The 24,875-nt window shown below is 49.0% G+C and overlaps 10 protein-coding genes across 10 annotated transcripts; 6 read left to right on the top strand and 4 right to left on the bottom strand.

Moving 5' to 3' along the window:
- Nucleotides 1–611: 611 nt before the first annotated feature.
- On the bottom strand, nucleotides 612–3,477 carry N7466_009286 (uncharacterized protein; the record flags this gene model as incomplete). Its single annotated transcript, XM_057168675.1, has 4 exons — nucleotides 612–1,153; nucleotides 1,216–1,469; nucleotides 1,520–1,951; nucleotides 2,033–3,477. The coding sequence occupies 4 exons, from the start codon at nucleotides 3,475–3,477 to the stop codon at nucleotides 612–614; spliced, it is 2,673 nt and encodes an 890-aa protein (XP_057017381.1).
- An 802-nt stretch (nucleotides 3,478–4,279) lies between these two features.
- N7466_009285 (basic helix-loop-helix domain-containing protein) lies at nucleotides 4,280–5,047 on the top strand (the record flags this gene model as incomplete). Its single annotated transcript, XM_057168674.1, has 1 exon — nucleotides 4,280–5,047. One exon carries the CDS (start codon nucleotides 4,280–4,282, stop codon nucleotides 5,045–5,047), a length of 768 nt encoding a protein of 255 aa, XP_057017380.1.
- Nucleotides 5,048–5,147: 100 nt separating this feature from the next.
- On the bottom strand, nucleotides 5,148–6,665 carry N7466_009284 (uncharacterized protein; the record flags this gene model as incomplete). The annotated part of the gene is made up of 5 exons (XM_057168673.1): nucleotides 5,148–5,213; nucleotides 5,291–5,893; nucleotides 5,970–5,989; nucleotides 6,085–6,495; nucleotides 6,569–6,665. The coding sequence occupies 5 exons, from the start codon at nucleotides 6,663–6,665 to the stop codon at nucleotides 5,148–5,150; spliced, it is 1,197 nt and encodes a 398-aa protein (XP_057017379.1).
- Nucleotides 6,666–8,086: 1,421 nt separating this feature from the next.
- N7466_009283 (NADP-dependent malic enzyme) lies at nucleotides 8,087–10,318 on the bottom strand (the record flags this gene model as incomplete). The annotated part of the gene is made up of 4 exons (XM_057168672.1): nucleotides 8,087–9,155; nucleotides 9,283–9,631; nucleotides 9,732–10,030; nucleotides 10,245–10,318. The coding sequence occupies 4 exons, from the start codon at nucleotides 10,316–10,318 to the stop codon at nucleotides 8,087–8,089; spliced, it is 1,791 nt and encodes a 596-aa protein (XP_057017378.1).
- Nucleotides 10,319–12,927: 2,609 nt separating this feature from the next.
- N7466_009282 (uncharacterized protein) lies at nucleotides 12,928–15,265 on the top strand (the record flags this gene model as incomplete). The annotated part of the gene is made up of 2 exons (XM_057168671.1): nucleotides 12,928–13,321; nucleotides 13,458–15,265. The coding sequence occupies 2 exons, from the start codon at nucleotides 12,928–12,930 to the stop codon at nucleotides 15,263–15,265; spliced, it is 2,202 nt and encodes a 733-aa protein (XP_057017377.1).
- Nucleotides 15,266–16,195: 930 nt separating this feature from the next.
- N7466_009281 (uncharacterized protein) lies at nucleotides 16,196–17,596 on the top strand (the record flags this gene model as incomplete). The annotated part of the gene is made up of 2 exons (XM_057168670.1): nucleotides 16,196–16,365; nucleotides 16,495–17,596. 2 exons carry the CDS (start codon nucleotides 16,196–16,198, stop codon nucleotides 17,594–17,596), a joined length of 1,272 nt encoding a protein of 423 aa, XP_057017376.1.
- A 1,053-nt stretch (nucleotides 17,597–18,649) lies between these two features.
- On the top strand, nucleotides 18,650–20,590 carry N7466_009280 (GMC family oxidoreductase; the record flags this gene model as incomplete). Its single annotated transcript, XM_057168669.1, has 1 exon — nucleotides 18,650–20,590. The coding sequence occupies one exon, from the start codon at nucleotides 18,650–18,652 to the stop codon at nucleotides 20,588–20,590; it is 1,941 nt and encodes a 646-aa protein (XP_057017375.1).
- A 546-nt stretch (nucleotides 20,591–21,136) lies between these two features.
- N7466_009279 (uncharacterized protein) lies at nucleotides 21,137–22,483 on the top strand (the record flags this gene model as incomplete). Its single annotated transcript, XM_057168668.1, has 1 exon — nucleotides 21,137–22,483. One exon carries the CDS (start codon nucleotides 21,137–21,139, stop codon nucleotides 22,481–22,483), a length of 1,347 nt encoding a protein of 448 aa, XP_057017374.1.
- A 676-nt stretch (nucleotides 22,484–23,159) lies between these two features.
- Nucleotides 23,160–24,113, top strand: N7466_009278 (alpha/beta fold hydrolase; the record flags this gene model as incomplete). Its single annotated transcript, XM_057168667.1, has 2 exons — nucleotides 23,160–23,802; nucleotides 23,836–24,113. The coding sequence occupies 2 exons, from the start codon at nucleotides 23,160–23,162 to the stop codon at nucleotides 24,111–24,113; spliced, it is 921 nt and encodes a 306-aa protein (XP_057017373.1).
- A 119-nt stretch (nucleotides 24,114–24,232) lies between these two features.
- On the bottom strand, nucleotides 24,233–24,672 carry N7466_009277 (uncharacterized protein; the record flags this gene model as incomplete). Its single annotated transcript, XM_057168666.1, has 3 exons — nucleotides 24,233–24,402; nucleotides 24,460–24,603; nucleotides 24,660–24,672. 3 exons carry the CDS (start codon nucleotides 24,670–24,672, stop codon nucleotides 24,233–24,235), a joined length of 327 nt encoding a protein of 108 aa, XP_057017372.1.
- Between the last annotated feature and the right edge of the window lie 203 nt (nucleotides 24,673–24,875).

The following is a 24,875-nucleotide window of genomic DNA, read 5'->3' as shown; positions in this document are numbered from 1 at the left end:
CCAACAACCTGTGCACCCTCACAGAGTTTGGTTTTTCTTCTCACGCCACCCCTATTATTGATTTCAATGGAGGTCGATTTTGCTGGAAAAAGAAGGCCAAAGGCTGAGTTATCCCCTGATCAACGTGCTGCTATTATCCATGGCCATCAGAATGGTATATCTAACACCCAATTATCCAAGGATTTTAGATGCAATCGGAAAACAATCTATAACACACTAAAACGCTTTGAAAATGAGCAACGAATCGTTTCTAAACCACGCTCTGGCAGACCTAAGGTTTTTAAACCTCGTTCTCACAATCTGATACGTCTAAAGGCTCGTATGAACCCTTCATGGACGTATAGACAACTTTCTGCGCATGTGGCTGGAAATCCGTCTCGCTCGACTCTTCGACGGATTTTAAGACCACTCGAACTCTCAAAACGACTATCAAAATACAAAATACCAACCATGCCATCTGTCGCACGGAAACGGCTTATTCCTGCGCGGAAATGGCGGTTGGTTCGTGCAGAAACTGCAGTTTAAAACCGGATCTTTTCGGATGAATGTTCAATGCAACGTACTTGGAACGTTGGACCCAAATGGTGTTGGAGATTGATGTCTGAAAAAATCTAGGTCGGCAAAGATGGATCGGGTAGATCAGGAAACCAGCTAGCAATATCCGGCACATCAAATCTTCCAAGAAAGCCAAACTCCTCCTGTCCCAATCCAATCTCATCCCAACTCGTCAAAGGGTTGATGCCCAGGCCACTAGTATGATCCATATCACGTAGACCAAGTTCCTCCGGTAAAACTTCATTAGTGCGGGGAGAAATCTCCGACTGTGTATTCATTCGCTGCTGAGATTGAGCATGATCAGGGCCTAGAGATCCATTTCCTTCATTATGAGATACCGCTGGATTGAAGGCGAGTGAGTAGCCATTTCTGAGGTCGAAGCTTGGAGCAGACATACTGGTGTAGTTTTGTACAATGTGGTGGTGCGTGACCTGGAGAAATTGTAACGAGTTGCGTGCCGAGAGACTGAAGGATGCCATGTGAGTAAGAATCTTCTCGCATTTGCGCCATGTTTCAGCGATAAGATGCGCATCAATTTTTTTCAAGATCGAGGAGCAGGAATATGACATTATCAGTACAAATCCTGCTGTAGATGTATCTATCACAGTTATAAATTAGCTTGCGCAGTTAATCTCCTTTTGTTTAGTGATGTTCACATACAAAAGCCGTTGTACCACCAGGCATCCGTTAGAGATGTCCTATATGTCTCGTATACGAGTGATACCAATTCAATGGCCGCGTTCACGCATGATGTGGCGCAGTTCACGGACATAGAGGTGTAAATGTCATTCTTTCCGAGACGGGCCGCACTCGCGCTTCTGTCGCTGCCGTTCTGCCTTGTAAGATCCATGCGTTCCTCAGAACAAAGCTGTGTAAACATGGGGCGATACAATAGTAATCGGAGATGAATGAATCTAAACTTATATTAGCAAAATACTTGGCTATGGGAAGGATCCGGTCTGACCTTGCCCGCAACACATTTTGCTGGCGCTGAAGTACTGGCTGTGGGTGGTTTTCGGGGCTGAAATACTGCTGTGGGGTGGTCCAGTTAAGTACCGGAGAGATGTTGGTTTCGTAGGCAGATAACCTATCATCTAATTCCATTATGACATCAAGGCTATTTTGGCGTGTTCCCTGAATAGAAATGGTGCGGTGGTGATCAGATTGACCCTGCCATGCATTATAAACATCTGCTAGAATGGATTCAAGGATTTTGTAAAGCTCAATGGTGGAGGCGTAGAAAGTGATATGTCCTAGCTTATGATCACAGGGCTGTCCACTGAGTGCGCATGGATCTTCGGCTTGAGATTGGGGTCGCATTGCGGGAAGAGGGACGGGATGTACGGGCGATATGTGGGATGTCATACTTGGTCTACCGTAGGTCATACTCAAGATCCTATCTGCGTTGTCAGTGGATTGTTATAGTCGGCCAAATAAATTCAAGAAGAGAAGAAAAAAAAAACCAAGGAATACTGACATATCCATCATGACACAGCCATGCCAAGTCCGACGTCGAATCTCCTTCTCCAAAGGTGTGATTGATTTTGGTGTTGTCGTCTCGTGCAATCCGAGGCCCTGGGCAACTCTACATGCGAGCCCGATTGCATTCCAGCATCTGTTTGTGTATGGCGTACTCTGAAGAAGCAATGCAACAATAAGAAAAGTCTGTACCACGCCAATCGTGTCGGTATCCAAAAAGTCTAGACCAATAAAGCGTTTGGCCCGAAGGAAAAATGAGTATGCTGCAGCCTCGCGTTCCCCAGCAGGAATATCCGAAAAGTGACAGCTCAGTGCAAAGATGGCATTCAATGCAGTATGGAAAATAATCGACTGCGGCCCAGAATCAAATGAGCCCCCCAAGCCGATGTTCAGGTCGGGTAAATTGGGCTTCGGCCATTTAACTGAGCCCCAGAGGTTTTCGTACGCTCGTTCAAAGCTTGGCCGATGAAAAAATGGATAAAGACAGTATATTCTTTCCCAATAGCATTCAAGAAGGTGGTCAGCCAATGGTCGCGGAGGAAGTGAGAAGTCGTCGATATGGAATCCCGATGGAGTTGCTGTGGTGTTGATATCTTGCCAAAGGCCCGTATCACGGTTCAGGGTATTTGGAGTCTCATAATCTACCTTCTTCAGTGCCTGGAGATAGGATCGAATGGGCACTGAGTCTCTTGCAAGGCGCATAAACGAAGCTGCAGAAGATTTTCCATAGTACTGTTCCCGTGGTGAATCGGCGCATTCCCCGTCATCTGCAACGGATATTGAACCCATTGCTGTCACACTACCACGGGAATTTGTATTTGGATTTGAATTTGACGGTGAAGAATACATATGCGCAGGCAAAAATTGAACAGATCCACGATGACGTGAGTTCTCCAGCGATGAGCCAGGGTCTCTGGCTCCCGGTTGAGACGAACGTACAGGCGATTGATATGTTTGCAGACAAGGAGTTGTCCCTTGTGGAGCAGGTGTCAAAAAAGGCCGTGAAACGGATACATGAGATCCCAGCCCAAGCAACCCCTCCGCCGCAACAGAAGCGCGAGACTCGGGATCTAAGTCGCTATTCTTAGGCCGCGATTCGTTGATATCGCTAGTGGGTTCAGTCTCTCCTTCGATAAGTTGCGACGCAGCCGGAGCCGGGGTCGCAACACCATTCTGCGCGCATACTTGTTCTAGTTCTCGAATTCTGTCGTGGAGCACTTTCAAGTATGCATCGTTACTGGCCGAGCGGGCATTTTCGATTTTGTAGACGCATCGATCAATCGAGTAGGAGCGCTGGGAGCAAGGTCCACAGATCGGCTTCGCTCCGTCGCACCGCACCTTCTTTTCTCGACATGTCTCGCAGGCTAGTGCAATCTTGCGACGACGCGGGGCTCCTCGCTTGTTTACCCTGTTGCGGTCTTTCGAAGACTCCTTTGAAGACATGGCCTTGAATTTCCGGGACAGATCATCCAATCTCGGGGCCCCGCATTCTCCAGATCTGGCCTGTATGGATAAGATCTTGCTCGTAATCTGGCAATTTCCGGGGTAAATCACATGCTGGACTTTGTATTACTGCCCACGAGGTGTGTTTCGGGATATTGATTTTCCCGTGTATGTATCAAACGTGGCTATTGATGTCACCCAAGAAAATGTGGGGAGGAGGAAACAAGTCGCGCGCTCTTTCCCGGAACTGACCCGGGGGCCCATCACGTGAAGATTATACTTGTGATTCAGGGACAGCTACTAGTATGGAGAGAACATTGATACACTTATAAAATCAAAGTCTCCTGCTTTGATCAATTATAGGTGGTTATGGGTTTTCCCTTGAATCCATAAGATCATAGCATGTTGCGTTATTGCACCCACCTTGCATTGCATGACGGAGAATTTCCGGGATGCACCCGAGTTTCCCGTCTAGTATCCGGGTGCATCCCGGTGTTGACGTATCAGACCATCAGGGGCTCAACCTCGCAAGCCGTGCAAACCATTGATCAACAAAGCTAAGACAGTAATTTACTACATTCTAGGTCCCAACATTCTTTTTTATTATGTCAAATCTAAATTGATTGTCGATCCTCGGGATCGGGACGCACATTGTGGCCGAAGCAATAATCACAAAGAAAGAGCTTCTTTCCTACTAACATCTCCCATTTCCCATCTCCTATTTCCATATGGGTACAAAAACCCTACTCTGCAGACGAAAATCTTTACTCCACCTTCACATACACCACGGCAACACAAGAAAATGACGACCCTCCCAACCACTCAACCCCACGATCCCGCCAACGGATGCTGCCCCGGACAGACCAGCATAGCTCGTCACTATACAAAAAAGCGCTGGTCTATCGAAGACGGACTACAATGGGGATCCGATCCTAGCTTCTGCTTCCATGGCTTCTCGTGCCCCACCGGCACGTGGACAGAAGATCAGCTAGTTCAGAATTTAATGCGCGACATGGCCTGTATGTACAGCGGCATCGACATAGCCAGCAATCTAGACATGAAGGCCTTGGAATTCGAGTACTCCGGAAAGCCCGGAATGCAGAACTGGGACCCCATCATTATCGAAAATGAGAATGCACCTCTGCTGCGTCTTGGGAATAGAAACGGACATTCAATCATGCCCAGCTCCATGTCTCTCTCACCTTTGGCGGCTGCATCACCTGCGTCTGCCCAGAAATTCTCTTCCAATGATAAGAATAGCGCGGCGCCGCGGAATAAAAAACGAAAATGTGCACAGACCCCCGGGCAGACTCTTTGTCACTGCCGCTCGGAAAAGAAGAGGAGGGATGCGGTTGGAGAGGGATATCGGGATCTTTGTCGGAATGTGCCTGGGCTGGAAAATAGTAATTTTACCAGGAAGTACATCCTTGATGAAGCGGCGAGATATTTGGAGTCTTTAATGAAGGGGAATGAAGAGCTCCATCGACAATTGGAATGCCTTCAACTTGAACGAGAGGAAATGAAGGATATGGACATACAACTCTTTGAAGGATTATTAGAAACAAATTGAGGACATAATTATAATACCAAATGAGACTAACAAAAATGACAATCTATAGCTTCATTATTCAATGTTACAAATTGAGCACCAAAAAACTTTGGAACTTCGTTTACATGGCCGGTGCAAAAGTAGCCAACCCGCTCGCCAACCGCTGGATCTGTTTAGAGTAATAGACCTAGCAGAGCAGTTAGCCAATAGCCCAGGACAGGAAAGAGAAAGACAAGCGTCGAAAAAAAAGGGGGGATTACTTACACTCTCAGCTCCAGCCCCAATCAAATTCCTCGGTAACCACCGCGCATAGAATGGCGTCGGCACCTTATTCAAAGGCAACCTAGCCATCTCGTCCTCAACACTCTCATCAAGCAACAACAAAGGAAACTTAGGGTCAATAGCAGCAGGCCGCCCGATACCCACAAGATCACACGCCCCATCCCGAATCGCCGCCTCGGCACCCGCCCGACTCCGGAACCCGCCAGTCAGCATCAACACCAAACCAGGGTGCCGCATGCGCACTTCCTTGGCGAATTCAAGGAAGAATGCCTCCCGTGCAGCCGTGCGGGGAGAGCCAGATTCGGCTGGTGCTGGTGTTGAGTTTGACTCGCTAGAATGAGCCATCATCTTGGGATTCTCGTACGTGCCGCCGCTGATCTCCATGAAGTCGATGCCGGCTTCGACGAGCAGGTTGATCTGAGTCATTGTTTCTTCGAAGGTTGCGGAGCTGTGGTCGGCGGAGTTTAGTTTTATGCCGATGCAGAAGGTGCTTGGGACTACTTTGCGGGTTTGGGAGATGATTTCGAGGATGAAGCGCGCGCGTTTTTCGGGGGTGCCGCCGTATTCGTCTGTGCGGAGGTTTGTCTGTGTTTGGCGTGTTAGTATCTTTTTCTTATGTATTGGGCGAGTTGGCTTTGAGGTAGTGTTGTGTATGTATTACCTTTCCGCTCAGGAACTGATCTATAAAGGAATATTGGTTAGCTTCCAAATCTTGATATAGGACGTTTGGCAACAAAAGGAAAAGAAGAAAAGTTAAAACAAACAAACAAACGTACCAACCAAATACCCATGCGCACCATGTAGCTCAACCCCCGAAAACCCTGCATCGGCCATAAGTCTCGCAGTATCAACAAATTGCCCGATAACCCTCTCCACCTCGGCACGGGTCATCTCCCTCGGCGCCGTCCACGCCACAGCCGCAATAATCCTTTCTAATAGGCCACTGCCTAGATCAATCGGCACAGCGCTAGGCGCAATGGTACTCGCCCAGATACCGCGGTAACCTGCGACGCGGAAGGACTGGCGGCCAGGGTGGCAGATCTGGACGATGGCCGGGGTGCCGTGCTTTTGGCATGCGTCGGCGTATGGTTTCCATTTGTCGATTAGGCTCGACTCGCCTTTGTATTCGGCATGGAGAGCGGGGTCAAAGGGGCTTCCTAGGTGGTTGACGTCGACTTGGACATTTCCTTTTCAAGTGGTCAGTTCAAAAGGATTCTCGCGTTTAATTGAGGCTTCGGCTTGTTGGTGTTTAGTATTTACCCGTGAGGATGCTGCCCCATCCACCTTGGGACCATTGGTCGTAGGCGTCGGAGAGGGTTTGGTTTGGCTCGTTCTTTTTGGCAATCATTTCGGCCATTGCAGCCTGTGGGTACACGCTGTGTCAGATTGGGTTTCTTTATGTAGTAACTCCAAGCCAAGTGTCTGGATGCGATGGATGTACCTTGGAAAGGCGATTTGGTAGAACAAGCCCACAGGGGAGCTTAACGGGGTCTGCCAATAGGGAAGGCATCTTGTATATTCAAATATCCGTATTTATACGTATCTGCAGGGATCTTTTGTAATGTATGAAAATGTGTAGACGTTTATGTTCCGCGACCTTTTGATTGGCCAATGCAAGTGTATGTAGCACTTGTATAGCTGCAGAAGCTAAAGGGGAAAGGGGTTAGCAGCCCTTCAGGAATTCAAGATAATCCTTCAATATTTACCAATGAAGGATGTTGCTTTCAGCGAGAAAAACAAAATCAGTAGAAAAAAAGAATGTACGTGTGATTATATATCAATATTTAAAAAAAGAAAAAAAATTCAGTAAAGAAAAGTAATGTTGAAAGATTTCCTAAACGCATCCGTGGATCGAACGGCGGAGACTGAACCTCGGTCCTTCTTAGTAATGGCCACGCGGAGAGATTGATGCTCCGTCTCTTGACAGTGGATCTGTAGACGCAGATAATTGGGCCGGATTCCGACTAAGGTTCTTAGAAGTCAGTCCCAGATTTCTTCAAAGTGGACCCTTGTATGTGGATTGATAATGACTGCTTTCTTCCGAGGTTGGTAGTAGATGGATGTTCATAATTGTGTATGTTTCATAATTTGCATTGTCAAGACTAGGAACAAACTGGCTTTTGTCATTTATTAAATCACCGAATTTCCAGCTGCTTGCCTCTTTCGGAATTAGTTGCCATGTCTATCATATCCAAAGCGGGGAGGTACTAGGTATACGGGCCACGAGGGTGCTCTAAACCCTGTACATGATTCATGCCGAGGTGTGCTGATCTTGTATGAACCGGTGAGGGTCCAAGCGCAACCCCTTATTAGGTACTGTATACTGAAAAATTGTAAGAGTTGTTTTGAGATAAATGTATGTTCAATTTTGATCATTCAAGATGATTTTGATCCTAAACCCAATGCATAGGACACTCATGTGAGAGCCAAAAACTAAGTAAAAAGGGTATTCCAAATGAGAAGAAAACCAAGTGTCCGTGTATCCATCCCTGAAAAAAAAAAAACGAAAAAAAGATAAAATAGCTGGAAAGGAAATGAAAGAAGAAGCGCGCTCGAAACCAGAAAATGATGTCAAAGAAACAAGACGATGAAAATGAACCATGTTCAAAGCTCACCATGCAGTGGTCCTAAGCAAGTCTGACGATTAGAACAAAGTTGCTTATTTCGTAACTTTTTGGTGGAGTTGCATGATGGGGAAACTGATTCGAACATGGGCGTCATGACACATAGTCATCGGGAAGAAGTGGTCGTGGTAAGATGAAGGTAGTGAGAAAGATCTTACAGCTTGGCAGGCTTCTCCTCAGTGGGGGAACCGTTCAGCAAAGGCGAAAGGGAGCCCAGGCTGGAAAGCAAGTGGCCGACCTCACGCTCGAGGGAGCGGACCTCAGTGTGGGGGTCGTACATGCGGGACTTGATCCAAAGGTCAAGGTCGGCATCGGACATCTTGCGGAGACCGGTCTCACGGTCAACATCATCGGCCTCGGCGGCACGGATGACGTTGCGGGTAACAACAACGCTGACCTCGCGAATGCGGGTGATGTCGGGGTAGAGGAGACCACGCTCGAGCTCCTCGGCGGTAAGGGCCTTGGAGAGGGCCTCACCGGAGGCGTAGATCATACCGTCGGTGACACGGACGGCCTTGGACAGAATGCTGCCGAGACCGATACCGGGGAAGACGTACATGTTATTACCCTGGCCGGGGTAGTAGGTGCGGGTCTCGCCGGCGGCATTGGTGAAGGTGGAGGTGGGGAAGGGGGAGCCGGAAGCGAAGAGGCAGCGACCGTCGGTGTTGGCGACGGCGGTCTCGAAGTCACACTCGGACTTGGAGGAGGGGTTGGACAGGGGGAAGATGATGGGGGTGGTGTTCCAATCGGCCATCTTGCGGAGGAGCTCGGGGGTGAAGACACCGCCCATGGTGGAGAGACCCATCAGGATGGTGGGCTTAACGTGGTCGACGACCTCCTCGAGAGTCTTAAACTGCTGTCCGTTGTTGTCCTCGCGGGCGAAGTAGACCTTGTGGTCGGCGAGCTTGTCACCACGGTCGGCAGTGACGAGACCCTTGGTGTCAACGAGGGAGAAGCAGGCGCGGGCCTCATCCTCGGTCATGCCCTCACGGACAAAGAAGTCGACAATCTGCTTGGCGACACCGACACCGGCGGAGCCGGCACCGAAGAAAACGGCGCGGTGCTCCTTGCAAGGAAGACCGGAGCGCTTGACGGCGTTGATAACACCTCCGAGAATGACCGCACCGGTACCCTGAATGTCGTCATTGAAGCAGGTGTAGGTATCGCGGTAACGCTCGAGTGCGGGGAAGGGGTTCTTGAAGTCCTCGAATTGGATAACAATACTAATAAGATTTAAACTTCGTTAGCTCAACTTTCTTTCGTTCTCCAACTTTCTCCGCGGGGGATACCGGGGAGTCAGAAGGTAAGACTCGGGAGATCCGCCGGAATGACGCGAAAGCGGAAACTCACCCAGGCCAGCGCTCGGTCAGAGCAGTCATCAACTCATCCAGGAACTCGCGCTCCTCCTCAGCAGTGATCTTCTCACGACGGCTACCCATGTAGAGCGGGTCTTCGCGGAGAGACTTGTTACCGGTACCCAGATCGAGGGTCAAGGGCAGGGTGGCCTCGGGGCGGATACCCGCACAGGCAGTGTACAGAGCCAACTTGCCAATGGGGATACCCATACCGTTAATGCCCAAATCACCAAGTCCGAGAATACGAGAACCATCGGTAATACATGTGATCTCCACATTCGGCTGGGGCCAATTGGCGATCACAGCAGCGAGATTACCGCGATCCTCCCAACTCAGGTACATACCTAAATTTTGCCAAGTTAGTTTTCCCCGGTTCAATTTCGTGACATTTCGTCATGACTCATGGAGGTTTTTTTTTTTGTAGAGAATTGGAGGAATTCTTACCTTCGGGACCCTGGTAGATCTCGGACCACCTTTGGCAGGCCTCGCCAACGACGGGAGTGTAGATGAGGGGAGTGAGCTCCCGGAGGTGGTCGGTGACCATGCGGTAGAACAGGTGGACATTGTTCTTGCGCAGATTTTGCAGGTAAAGGAACTTATCGATGGGGGTGTTCTTCAATCCCAACTGGGCGAGGCAGCGAGTCTTCTGGGTTTCGTAGCTCTCGGAGCGAGGGGGTGTGAGTCCATATGTGCGCAGGTACTTGCGAATGTAGGTAGGGTTGGCAGTGTCATAGTTGGCATCTCTATATGAAGCAAAAAAAGACATAGATGGTTAGTTGGATATGCAATATTGGAAGGAATGAAATCTCTTTTTGTCTCTGATGGAATACACCAATGCTACATGGTTGAACAAAGTTGAACCAAGTCCAAGGGCTTCTTTCTTTTCTTTTGTATGTATCTTGATCTCTCTCTGGAATAAAAAAAAGAGAGAGAGAAAACGGAGTAGCTAGTACGTACGAAGGAGCAGTCGAATGGTTCATGAATGGGGTGGCATGGACCGGACGGCTTTGTTGAGGAGAGAAACGAGCCATTGTGTCAGACGAAGAGCGAAGTAGCTTAGTCGTCGAGGTAGGAGTAGAATGATAGAAAGAAGAGAATTGAAGATGGGGCGAGCTCCGTGTGATTTTATGTACACGGGCGAACAGGCTAGCCTTCCCCTGGGTCATTTGGGCGCACATCATCCAGGACATTCCGGTAGAGGTAGAGAGGGAATTGGCCGGGGCCTTGACCGCGTGTCGAGGACAAGGCGCTTCAGTAAAAGCAGAGACATGATTTGGGGGTCGGGAAGAGTCGGGGATGTTACAAAGGGATGGGGGGGTCCCAGGAGATTCAGATGTGGATATTTCGGTGATGGCAGCGAACCGTTGTGCTTGAAACTGCCCGGTGGAGTCTGGATCCCTCACAAAGCTTCTTTTCTTTTTCGGGAAGCAGATCCAGCAAGGAGTTGAATTATCGAGTTTTTTGGGAGCAATTGGAGTAATTGCGGAGTTTTCGATTTTTTTTTTGTTGAAACGAAACATGGTTGAAGTGGCAACTAGGGATGTGATTGGTTTAAAACGTTGGTTTTTGAGGGATTCCATGAATGATGACCACACCGCCTTGGATTGGTTTGATCCAACGAACTGATCTACAACTATATCTTCCTGTTTGTTGAAAACGTTGACTTTGGGGATTGGGATTCAATAATCCCACAAGAATACATGCTACACGGTAGGGTGCGTCCTGCGATTGCCTAGACTTTGCGGGATTTACAGTATCACATATGCATAACATTCCAGGAAGGAAGGGAAAGTTGAAAATGTACACGGTAGCCCTCAAACTGAATTCCGAATGAACTCGCGTGGACAAGAAAAAGGGAGGAGATATGATTGGAGAACGAGGCCGGGGAGGGACCAGTGATGGATCCCGCCCAGCCTTCCGCATCCACATCAGCGAGCTTCCAGAGCCGCAGATAGTGCCGAAGTGGATCTTTCTCGGTGCCAGCAATCCCTTAGTCTGACAATTTAAATATGCCACCCTAAAAATTCCCACTATGAAATTGCCTAAATAGGTACTTTTGGAATTGTTCTAGAAAAACGGACAGATTGCCCACTTACCGTGATAACCCCAACGGAGTTTGACCCTCTATAGACCAAATCGCTAGCATAACTCCGTACTCCGTGTACACAGACATCGGAGATGGGAGCGTCGTGGGGGGTAAAATGGGGAGCATCGGAAAGCGGAAGGCGGAGACTGCCGTGTAATCCAAGTGCAAATCTACTCTCCAGCCCTGGAGAACTCCATTATACTTCTGATAGGGAACGTCATCGGAAACCACGGAGAGGGAAACATTCGAAAAAAGGGTTGACCGGTGAACGGTTTCATCTTGGTTGGATTTCCAAAACAATTTCTTATCCCTCTGAATGGTCTTCTCCGCCGACCCAGGGACTTTTTTTTGATTATATCTACATGCCCCCCCTCATCCAGATCTTGCGTGATTTTTTTTCGGAAACACAAACCCACTTAATTATTCGGAGTTATGAAAACACTTTATCGGATCGGTGATTGGTTCCCTTGCCGACTTTCCCATGCATTGGCAACTGTCTCGCCGAGATGCCTGTCCCAACGGTTTTTTTTTATGTAGGATAAAGGCTTAGCCTGCTGAGAAATACGCGTGGAATCCGTCATGGAGCGTTTTTCCCCAATAGATGCATTAGTCACCCGGAGCACTGCAGCCCTGAAGATCCACCATTAAAGAATTTTTTTAAAAAAAAATATTGAATATTCACGAATATTCACGAATATTTACGAATATTTTTTTGGTGTATGGAGTACTCGGACTTCATTCTACAGAGTACAATGCTTAACGCCCACTCTCGGCCGAATTTACCTTCTCAATCTTGTCCTACTGAAACATTGCCTTGATAACATTTGAACTCCTCCACTTTCCGAGCCGTATACCAGTTGACCTAATTAAGCCTTCAGTATGGACATTTTGACTCAGTGTGGTCGCACATGTACTCCTGTACCAGATGTTCATTTTTAGACCTGTGTAATCAAGACTATCAGGGTTCAAAATAGTTCATTCATTGTTTTTGAAAAATTGAACCGTCAATATAGATCAATATAGATCAATCTATAGACTTGAAGTCTAATCACCCAACGTAGCTAACTTAGATGGGACATGGAGTCTGGACCTACCACATTTGAATGGATCTTCCCACATGCAAAAAATCAAAAATAGCTTAGGGATAGCTTTCCCCAGATTTGCCCCGATCGCCCCCGACCCTTCATTGTTCTACGAATGATAGCATTTCATGTACCCTGGAAGACCCCTTCAAATATTCCAAATGTCATGAATACTTCTATTTTTCAATTTTAATATAAATGCCTCAATAAATGCCAATTTCAGGATCCTGGCGTTCTCGTAGAGCAAAAAAACAAGTGACACAGAGTAAAGTACCTGTGTCGTCATCATACCGAACTAAAACAGGTTGCGCTCTTTCTTTTCCCCCCTTGACATCTTGGAGAATCCTACATTGTAGATCATCGTGCAATTCAAACATTTGAAGCTTCAACTCCTTACACCACATTTATCATCACGCTTCTCGACTAATCATTCATACCCGTATGCCCCTGGCCCGCAAAGGGCTCATCAATCATGCCCAGCGAGACAGAACCCCTCCTCCCTCGCTATGAGGATGACACTACCCGTCAGCGTCAGCTCCACCAGAAATTGCATTCCTATCAGATGGTACGCGCCCTATCCGAGGGGTACATGCCATCCACTGAACAAGCCATTGCCAACTTACGCACCCTGCTCGCCTCCGACCTACTCAACCTTCGAAATCAGGAGATCGGCAGTCACGGTCGCCAACTAGTGCGCGATGCACGTCTCTGGACCGAGGCATGCATTGACTTTCTCCACACCAAAAATAGTCACGATAAACTACAGGACTTTCTCTGGCACCTCTCCCGATCTCGGGTGATGTTGGATGGTTCCCGTGTCTCTCACACCGCGGCCCACGTGAAAGCGCGCGCTGATACTAAAGCTGGTGGGTCGTTCCATCGCCCCTCCCTCCCCTCTTCCTGACTTCCCCGATGGGCTTTGTTTGACAGCTGAGCTAAACGGGGTTTGGCATGGGGGGTCACACGAATGATCTGCTAACGTGGGGAACTTGCATGCTCTAGCGTACGATAGTTTTCGTACCATCGGGAGCTTGCTTCTAACCAACGCTGACTTCCGACTTTTTATCGATGACGTCGCCACGATTGGTCGCCAGATCTTTGCTGACACTGCCTCCTCCCTCTCCGAGACTTCCAAAAAGGTTGCTGAACAGATTCAGCCTTCCGAGGAAGAACAGCAGGCGCTGTCAGGACCTGGTGCCGATGAGGAGCACCAAATCTCACGGGAGGAAGTACAGGAAGAGTTGGCCGACGCAGCCAAAGTAGCTGGAAAGGGCATTGCAGCAACTGGCCACGCAGCGGTGCAAAGCGCCCGTGAGCACTTTGCTGGCCAAGAGAAAGAGACATTGCTGTATCGGATCAAGAAAGTTGTCTTGAGACTCCGTGAGCGGACTGACTATTCGGACTCGGTTTCTACCATTGTCCAGCTGGTACAGCGCTACGCCGTGATCTATTCTAGTGTGGCTGAAGACACTGCCTCGGCTGCAAATGAAGATATTGAACCTAATAACGACTTGAAACAGGCGGTCGAGCAATTTTGGGAATTGTTGCGATCGTTCGGCCAAGCGGAAGAGTGGGATAAACTCCAGCAAAAGTTCCATGATGTCCTACGTCACGCGAATAAGGATCCCGATTTTGAACGACTGATGGGAGAAGTAGGGAACTCGTTACAGAATATGCTGACCGACCCAGAGTTTTTTGATTCAGCCCCACAAAAGCTGGAAGAGCTGCAGCAGCAGTCGGAGAAGGTCGGGTCGGAAACTAGTCTCCGTCAAGATATAGACAAATTTCTTGTCCAGACCAAGCAAACGTTGCGTACATTGCCTGACGATCCAGCTGTTTACAAGCTTTTCAATGCGACCAAGAAGATCTATGAAGATGTCTGGAAGGCGTACAATAGCAACAAAGATCGCTTCCCCGCGGATCTGGCAAATGTCGCCTTACCTGTCATTCTACGGATGATTCAATATGTGCCAATTCCTCGTCTGGAGGTTTCAGCTCCAGAGATGGACCTGTTGTTGGAAAACCTCATTCTGGAACCTGGCCACACGGTCAACTTTTCTTCATTCCTGCCCTATCGCATGCATTTAAGGACACAGAATGATATTGTAATCGTCAAAAAGCATTCAAAGCGAACGGACACATCCATCAGAACCATGTTCCATGTGTCCCTCAACGGCCTGAATATCAGTGCACAGGAATTTGGCTACTGGTTCAAGACTCACCACCTCTTCTTCCGCTTGAGAGACGAAGGAATCGCCAGCTTCTACCTCGACCGTCGCGGTGTGGATATCGATCTCGACATCGAGATTGGCCGTGACCGACTCGAGCACATCTTTACCCTCCGCGGCGTTCGAGTTCGTATCCACAAGCTCGACTACAAAGTACAGAAGAGCAAGTGGAAATTCCTTCTGTGGCTGACCAAGCCATTCCTCAAGCACCTGGTGCGTCGCGTGTTAGAAAGAAAAATCGCAGAGGAGATCGTGAACGCCGCTTCTACTTTGAACCGGGAGCTGGTCTTTGCCCGCGAGCGCTTGCGTGCTACTCGCATCGCTAACCCGCAGGATCTGACGACCTTTGTGCGGGCCGTGCTGGCACGCTTGGTGCCTGCCAATGATGATGTTGAGACTCGCATTGGTCTTGAACCCCCTGACAGTGGTGTTTTCAAGGGTGTTTATGCTCCGGGTAGTATTGTCAAGACGTGGCATGAAGAGGCTATCGGGGCCCAGGAGGCAATCGAGAATGGCGATGAGACTCATGGACTGGGCTACACGTGGCGCAATGATATCTTTGATGTAGCTGGACACCATTAATGATTTCTGTTTGTATTTCTATCATGTTGGAAGGTCTCTGTTTCCCCGCCGATGCCGGTTTATGATTTACGATTGACTCGGACCTTTTTTATGAGTATGTGAAGGCGCATATGGCAGTCGCAGTCGGGGTTTTTGATTTTTCCCAGCAAACGTTGACGCATACATCAATTGATATGTATGCAGTATCTTATTGAATTCATAGCCATAAGCATCATACATATTTTCTATTCAAATGTTGAATTCCCTTTGAACATTACATGTGCATACATGTACATATATTTCAATGTTCCTTCCAGATGTCCAGACATATGTCTTTGAATAGTGTTTTCAACATTTGAATATATACTTGTACCCTGTAATGTACGCTGCACATAGTGCTTGAATGTACATGCGTTGAACGATTGAAAGACTCCGAGTCTCTTTTCACATTTTTCGACATTTAATACCATATTATCTTTGAAAGCACCATCTAATCGATCACGACCTACTATTACTGCCCATCTCATATCTTTTACTACAAGTTAATTCCCTTGTTTCATGGGTATACTTCCTCGATGTATAACGCACGTGACCCGGCCGAACATTGTTCCCCATCGCGATAAGGATTACTTGTCCCGTTCGACGCGGGTCAGAATACACTGTACTATACGTGATCGACTCCCATTGACTCCCCTGTTTCTTCCAGAAACATCCTCGGGACGCCCGATCATTCCTCATGACCATCACCTAACCAACAAACCTCCACCTCACCAAGACCGCAGCATCACAAGCTCCAAGCTCACCCGCACTCCGCTCGAGCTACATAGTAGCTCTCTGGCATTGCGCAAACCGCCGAGTGCCAAATTGCACATTGCGCAGCACCCCGGCAAATCAGAAAACCCTATGCGCTAGAGCTATTTGCACAAACATACGTTTGTTTCTATAATCAAAATGCATCTCACTCGTTTCCTCATCACATTGGCTGTGGTGTTGTTCTCCGTGGTTGTTCTGGCCGCGGAGGATTACTACAAGGTGCTTGGGCTGGATAAGTCCGCCTCAGAAAAAGATATTAAGCGCGCGTATCGGAATTTGAGCAAGAAATACCACCCTGATAAGAACCCGTGAGTTGGGCGCATCTTCCTTACTTATTTTCATAGGAGTGGGACCTCTCGTGGATATTGATCTATTCGAGTCGGTTTCCACACAATCGGAATAACTTGTGCTAATACATGCTCTCTGCTGCGCTCTAGTAATGATGAAACCGCACGTGAAAAGTTTGTCGAAATTGCAGATGCCTACGATGTCCTTTCCACCTCCACATTAAGAAAAGTCTACGACCAATACGGCCACGACGGTGTCGAGCAACAGCGTCAAGGTGGACAAGCAGGTGGCCGCGGCAATGATCCCTTCGACCTGTTCTCCCGCTTCTTCGGCGGAAGTGGGCACTTCGGACAGGGATCTGGGCACCGCCGCGGCCCGGACATGGAAGTCAAGGCCGCGCTCCCGCTACGTGATTTCTACAACGGACGCGAGATCAACTTCCTCGTGGAGAAGCAGCAGATCTGTGATGATTGCGAGGGAACCGGATCCAAGGATCGCGAGGTCATGACCTGTGACCAGTGTGGTGGACATGGACGCGTGATTAAGAAGCACATGCTTGCGCCGGGTATGTACCAGCAGGTGCAGATGCCGTGTGATAAGTGTGGAGGACAAGGCAAGAAGATTAAGAACCCGTGTCCGATCTGTCAGGGTAACCGTGTTGTGCGGAAAGAGGTCGAGACGTCGGCTAGTATTGAGCCTGGGATGGGCCGGGGAACACGGCTGGTCTTTGAGAATGAGGCTGATGAGAGCCCTGACTGGGTTGCTGGCGACCTGATTGTTATTTTGGAGGAGAAGGATGCCGAGCTTGGGTCTGGGGATGAGGAGCGTACGGATGGGACGTTTTTCCGCCGGAAGGGCAAGGATCTGTTTTGGAAGGAGACTCTTTCGTTGAGGGAGGCCTGGATGGGTGAGTGGTCGCGCAATTTGACGCATCTTGATGGACATGTTGTTCGTCTTGGGCGGAAGCGTGGGGATGTTGTGCAGCCTTTGGCTGTGGAAACGATATATGGCGAAGGTATGCCGCATTATTCTGAGGGGCACTTGCATGATCATGGTGACGAGGGTGAAGATCATCCTGGTAACCTCTTTGTTGAATATACGGTTGTTCTACCTGATCAGCTGGAGAGTGGGATGGAGAAGGACTTCCATTCTTTGTGGGAGAAGTGGCGCAAGAAGATTGGGGTTGATTTGGCTACTGATAGCGGACGACCGATGCCTCCGCCGGCGGGGGACCTGAAGGATGAGCTGTGAATTGGATGAAGTGGCTGTACTATATTCGATATGGATGTTTACTAGGGCAACTATTCTTGCATCGAGGATTTAGCATAGCGCAGCCTCGAGACTAGATTTCCAAGGTTGCTTCTTTGGGCATTATTGTGCACAGCAAATATTATAGATTTGGCCCATTCCCCAACTTTATCACAGCTGACCTTTGAGTATTAACCCAAACTACCTATACATAATATGGACTTTGGGCCAGTGCAAGCCCCCATAACCGGATCTCCCACACCGATCCATGATCCACTAAGCTCGATCTTCTCAAGAACCTGTTCCTCAGAAGTCATCCCTCATAACAAAACAAGAAATTGACAAAACAAATCTCTGCTGGTGGAGTGTTCCTATTTTGCAGCTGAGATCAGGATCCAGATCCAATCTCTGTGGTGGGTCAGATCCACTTGATGAATCTGACCGGGAACAAACTCAATCGTGACATTCATGACAAGGAAGCATTTGTGTATTCTAGAATGAACATTTTCATGTTGAGATTTGGTATATCTATAACCATCAAATGCCAAGAGAATGACACCTCGGTTGATTCAGTGAATATTGAAATGATGCCCGCTTGGACTTTGCTTTCCCTCGTAACGCCCCACAGCCAAAAGCACTAGCTCCGTTGACCTTCTTGAAACAGGTCCGATCGTCATCTTCTACGGGGTTAATCTTCTCTTCTTGGTTGGCTGTCCAATACTAAATCTTCCAGTGGTGGACCTTTGTTGTCTCTGCAACCCTTTAGTGGCTTACATTTTTTTTCCTTTTTGAACTGATCCAATATCCAATACCATCTCGCTTGGAACTCACTCCCGAGGTCTCCAATTGACCCCTATACTGGACCACATCATGGCATGCATATACTGATTTCGTCTTAGCCTTAGACTGGAATGTCGATCTTCTCGTCATATGAATAGATTTCTATAATATGGATAATACTCCCGTAGACCTTGGTCACATTTGACCATTCTTACATTCCATTCACATCCAACCCAAGTCGCTCATTTTTCATTCTGTGGGATTTCTATACTCACCATGCTTCTCCCACGCCTCTTTGGCTTGGCCGCCATCTCACTGGCGAGCCTGGGAGCCGCCGTCGAACTCACCGGCTATGAATATGTCATTGTTGGATCCGGAGCTGGAGGTGGCCCATTAGCTGCTCGTCTCGCTCTTGCCGGCCACAAGACACTCTTGATCGAGGCTGGAGACGACCAAGGCGAAAACACAAACTATACCGTCCCAGCCTACTCCGCCAAAGCATCCGAGGACCCAACAATCGCTTGGAACTTCTTCGTGCGCCACTACACAAACGACACCCGTCAGGCACTCGACTACAAGACCACCTACGACACCCCCGATGGCGGCGAGTACGTCGGTCTCAACCCGCCCGAGGGCTCAACCATGAAGGGCATTCTATACCCGCGCACCGGCACACTCGGCGGATGCACCGCACACAACGCCCTGGTCACCGTCTATCCCTTCGAATCTGACTTCGACTACATCTCCACGCTAACCGGCGACGCCTCCTGGTCCCCAGACAACATGCGCAAGTACTTCGAGAAAATGGAGAACAACAACTACCTCCTCCCTCTCGCCCCGGGCCACGGCTACGACGGCTGGCTGCACGATGAAACCGCCCCCATCAGCATCGTCCTCGAGGACCCCCAGCTCCTGGACATGCTCCTAGGCGGCGCTTTCGCCCTCGGCAACGTCACCGACACCATCTTCAACGTCGCCACCCTGCTGGCCGGCGACGCGAACGCAGACTCACGCACCCGCGACACCGAGAGCGGCTACTACCAGGTCCCGCTGGCCACCGACGGCGCAAAGCGTAATGGCCCGCGCGAGTTCCTCGTCGCTGTCCGTGACGCCACGAACCTCGATGGCTCGAAGCGGTACCCGCTCGATATCCGCACAAACTGCCAGGCTACCAAGGTCGTTTTTGATAACTCGACCGGCACGCCGCGCGCAACGGGCGTCGAGTTCCTAGACGGCAAGTATCTCTTCCGCGCGAGTCCGCAATCCGGCACGGCTGCGAAGGGCGTGCCCGGTAACGTCACTGCGTCTCGCGAGGTTATCATTGCAGGTGGTGTGTATAACTCGCCGCAGCTCTTGAAGCTGAGTGGCATCGGGCCTGCGGACGAACTCGCGCAGTTCGGCATCGACGTTGTCTCGGATTTACCCGGTGTTGGCACAAATCTGCAGGACCACTATGAGACCTCTGTGCAGGGCCAGTTGCCGAATAACTTTACCGCGTTGGATGGGTGTACGTTTAGCGTGGATGGCGAGGCGGATCCCTGTCTTGAGCGGTGGGAGAATCCTATTCTCGGGAACCGGGGGATCTATTCCTCAAATGGGTTTGCTAGTACCATGTTGTATAAGAGCTCTGTGGCCGTGGACGACGACTTTGATACCTTTGTCTTTGGTGGGCCGATTAATTTCCGTGGTTACTTCCCCGGGTACAGTGTTAATATCACTGAGCACCATGATTGGTTCTCGTGGGCGATCCTCAAGGCGCATCCACGGAACACGGCTGGCTCGGTCAAGCTTCGTTCGGCGGATCCGCTTGATATGCCGGATATTGTGTTTAACTACTTTGACTCGGGAAGTGGGGATTATGAGTCGGACTTGACGGCGATGACTGAGGCTATTGGCTTGGCGCGCGATGCGTTCAAGCGCCAGCTTCTTGATATCGAGGAGGTCCTACCTGGAAAGGATGTTGCTTCGACTGAGGAGATCCAGAATTATATTATGGATACGGCTTGGGGACATCATGCCTCGTGCACTTGTCCTATTGGTACCGATGAGGACCCGATGGCTGTGTTGGACTCCAAGTTCCGGGTTCGTGGTGTGAATGGATTGCGTGTTGTTGATGCTTCCGTTTATCCCCGCATTCCGGGCACTTTCACTGCTGTGTCGACTTACATGGTTTCTGAGAAGGCGGCGGAGGAGATTCTGAGTGACGCCAGCAATTAATTTTCAGTGAATCTGGTTTTTGATTCTTATAACTTTCTTTGAAATCTTTTGTCATTTTATTTCACTTTGGATTTACACTGTATATTTCTTTTTTTTTATATCTGGATTTGTATATGATTTAATCGTTGGTACTTTTTAAATGACGAAGCTTCTTGCATACTAATTCTTACTACCGGCTATTTTGTGTCTGACGAACTACTATAGTTATTAATATTTTTAATGTTTTTAGTGTTGTGTAATCTGACTTCATGCAGTGTCAGGAATGGTTAGGCTCCTGCCTCCTGCCTCCTGGGGCTATTAAGGATATGTGCAGTACTAAATTCGAACGAACTACTTTCCTCGGTCCTCGGATGTACTAACCTTGGAAGTGAACTTCAGCTCGCTATATTTCGCCAGTTTAACCACTACATGTCAGCACTAGTATGAGGGAAAGCGCGACGTTTAAAAACTAGAAGCGTTTCCCTCTCCCCAAAAATTTTCTTCTCAACTGAAATATTCCAATATCTTCCTCCTCGGAAGAGAATAGAAAGAAAAAAAATATACAAAATGGCTGAATCAACTCGAGTGGCCCCTCTCGAAGAGGACTTCCCATTCGAGATCATCTCGCATCTAATTCCAATAACTCCATTGCGCGAATATCCACACGGCATAATCGATGAACAAAAGGGCCTCCGCCTCGCAGTGAAACAATACATCCCCCGAAACATTACAGCGCAATCTACAACTACTTCCGACGCCCCCGAACCGATCACTATAATCGCAACGGGAGGACTAGGATTCATCAAAGAAATCTACGAACCCTACTTTGCCGAAATACTCCATCGCATCAATGCCTCCAACCCCAATGTCCGCATCCGCTCGATCTGGATGGCAGACGTGTTCAACATGGGCGAAAGCGCAATCGCAAACCTAGATAATCTAGGCTGTGACGCAACCTGGATTGACCACTCCCGCGACCTGTGGAGCATGATCAACCATTTCCACGCTCAAATGCCCAAGCCGATTATTGGCCTTGGCCACTCGCTTGGATGTTTCCAGCTAACCTGCTTATCGTCTTGGCATCCGACTCTGTTTCATTCCCTCGCCTTTGTCGAGCCGGGCCTCGACCCGAATTATGGCCGCGAGTGGGTCATCCCGTTGGTGGTGAGGACGTTGCAGCGCAAAGAATCATGGGATACGCGCGAGGAAGCAGAGAAAAGGGTTGTCAAGTCCAATGCTGCTGGTGCTTGGAGCGAGAAGGTGGTGGCTCGGTTGAAGCGATATGGTATTTTTCAGACAGCTGCGAACAAAGAGAATAGAAGCGGTAGCAGCGGTGATGGTGGCTGGGCATTGTCCATACCTAAAGACCAGATTGCGACGATGGTATTCCGGCATAATCCGGAGGGTGTGGGGATGGGTCCTGGTGGACTTGAGGATGTGACTCTGGCACAGCGCGAGCTCATCCCAGATAGCAACCCCGATGATCGGGGGAAGGGGCCATTCTATAGACCAGAGATGCAGCTGGGTTGGGATCTGTTACCAAAGATCAGGCCTTGGGTTCTGTATGTGAATGGAAGCAACTCGCCAGACCTTGCGGATCCAGTGGTTCGGGAGGAGAGAGCGAGGATCACGGGGACTGGAGTGGGAGGAAACGGTGGAATGAGACTGGGCGCAGTCAAACAGGTTGTTATTGAGGAGGGAGAACACACTATGCCGTTTGATCGTAGCTTGGGAGAGTTGGCTGATCATGTGGGGGATTGGCTGGTGACTGAGTCGCAGCGTTGGGTTGATGGTCCCAGAAGACGTCGGGTCGAATGGCAAGCTAAAAGTTTGCAAGAGAAGCAGGCTGTGGGCAAGGAGTTCTTTGATGCTGTTGCATTGGTATTGAAGCAGAGCAGGCCTGGAAAACTGTAAATAATGCTCATGTATCTTGGATATTTGGCAGTACATATTTGAAGGGTATATATGAGGTAGTACTTATAAGTCACGCAAAACTTATTTAATGCATACTATAAGGCAATGACATGAACTTTTGAGTAGTGCTTCTTGAAGAACAATATAGACCATTCATAAAGTGGGGTCTAGGAGCACGCAAAATGTTTGGCTTAAGAGTACAAAAACAATCCCGCGTGCGGACGTCGTGACGAAAACCACCTCCTTCGCCCGCGCACAGCCTTACACGCGGTTTCGACCGCCGGCTGCACCGCTGTGGTTTTATCAGAGCGCAGCGTGGTAGGAATTAATACTCACTTTTTCTCTCCCCCTTTACTCTCCTTACTACTAGTACCTACTAGTACTAGTAGAGCCTCCCACCGGACCGTCAGCTTTCAGGTCAGACAGTGACTAGCGCTAAACCTTGATTAGTTACCTACTAGTAGTAGTCTGGTCAGATGAAACGCCAATTACAAATCCTAGAATTTTCTCAGAGAATTGCTGTCCCTCCATCACTCTACCATTCTATACAGCGATATCTTGCAACTGAATTAGCTAGTGAATAGCCTTGAAGGCGTGATTCATAATAGCCACTGGTTAGAACTCTTGCAGTACACAACCCGCAAGAGAATTCAAATCCACAAACCATCACCCCACCATGGCCTCCTCGACCCTCCCTTCGAATGGCCGCCTTGTCAACATCGGAACTCACTCCCTTGCTCTCTATACCCATGGCCCAGAGCCAAAGAGCTCCAACGACCCTGTCGTATTATTTATTTCAGGTGTGGCAAGCGATGCCCTCAACTGGCAAGCCGTGGTGCGGAAGCTGGGGCCCTCGCTGCGAAGCTACACTTACGACCGTTCGGGCTATCACAACTCGGAATCCTCGCCGCTGGCTCCCTCGGCCGAGAATGTTGCTCTAGAGCTCTCCTTCCTAATTGAAAAAGCGCCCATCCTGAACCCTCTAATCTTTGTCGGACACTCCTGGGCCGGCGTGCTCACGCACGAGTATTTTGCCCTAAAGGGTACTGGCCAAATAGCCGGCCTAGTTCTTGTGGATGCCAACCATGAGACAGCGCCACTAGTCATGGATGTGGACGATCCAATTCTCTGGAATGTCATTGCTGCAGGTGTTGAACCATACGCTGCCTGGGGTGTGGAGGCGGAGCACAAGCTGACGCAGCAAGAGTGGGACGCGTTCAGGGCGGCGGAAGCAACTGAGAAGTTTGAGCTGATTATGCACAAAGAGGATGTTGAGAATTACCTGCCAAGTTTTGAGACACTGCGGAAGAAGGAGCTGAGTAAGAGGCAGCCATTGCTTTGAGATAAACCAGTTTATGTGATTGGGGGCACACGAAGTAGGGATTGGAGTGGATTGTACAAGGCGGGCGTTGCTAAAGGGAATGGAACTGAGAAGGAGAGGCTCTATGTGCGAGAGTTGATCAAGACGGTTGATGCGAAGAATGAGGGTCTCATGAAGGAGTTCTTGAAGCTCTCTACGAAGAGCGAGCTTGTTTTTGCTACTGAGAGTGGTCACTTTGTCCAGATGACTCAACCGGAAATTGTTGTTGATGGAGTGAATTGGGTGCTGCAAAACCAACCAGCAGTGTAGTTGCCCAATAGACTAATTGAAAGTAGTATATTGCTCTCATTTGCTTTTTGCTTTTTGCTTTTTATCTCCGGCAATATCCGCCGGGAGAAACAGCAGTAAGAACCTCGTTTCATACCAGTTTATTGAAACTCGTCAGAGTCCTTAAGTACCTGTTCTGCCATTTTGTCGGTCTCACTTTTCGCCGCTTCCTGATCATCAACCTTCACACCACGTGTGACCATGTCCTCAAGAATGGCATTGGTAAAGACCAACAGCAATTTTTTTGCCTGCTCGGGCGAGGAAGGTCGGCCTGTTGATCTATATTAGCTTCTCCATATCTTGACTTGGTCAGGAAAATTTCTCATACCCCGTTTATCGCAGACCTTTCCATATCCCAGAACGGCTTGGTATACAAGGTGCTTCGCAACCAATGTTGCAGAAAGTTCAGTCTGAATATCTGAGTTCATCACCTCTGATGAGGCAGTTTCGTATTCGCCACCTTGGATGAATGCTAGATGCAATTGTAAGGCCGTGAGCTCAATGAGAGATGAAATGAGATATGCTTACTAGTGAGACCCATTTTTGCGATCTATTGTACAGCTGGGTTTGGACAGAGAAGCGTTTGTGAGCTATACTTCCTATCGTTGATGGATGATTCTTTCCAGATTGCCCCTCATCTTCCGAGCTCGGGTGTATTCGGTAAGCGGGCCGAACATCTTAGCCAGTTGGCGGAACCGCATAGAAAGTGAAATACCTAATCTGGTCACAACAACAAGCTGGATT

This window comes from Penicillium verhagenii (genome assembly GCF_028828195.1).
Source record: "Penicillium verhagenii strain IBT 33310 chromosome Unknown utg000009l_segment0_segment0, whole genome shotgun sequence".
Classification (NCBI taxonomy): Eukaryota; Fungi; Ascomycota; class Eurotiomycetes; order Eurotiales; family Aspergillaceae; genus Penicillium; species Penicillium verhagenii.
This window is presented reverse-complemented; position numbering and strand designations above follow the sequence as displayed.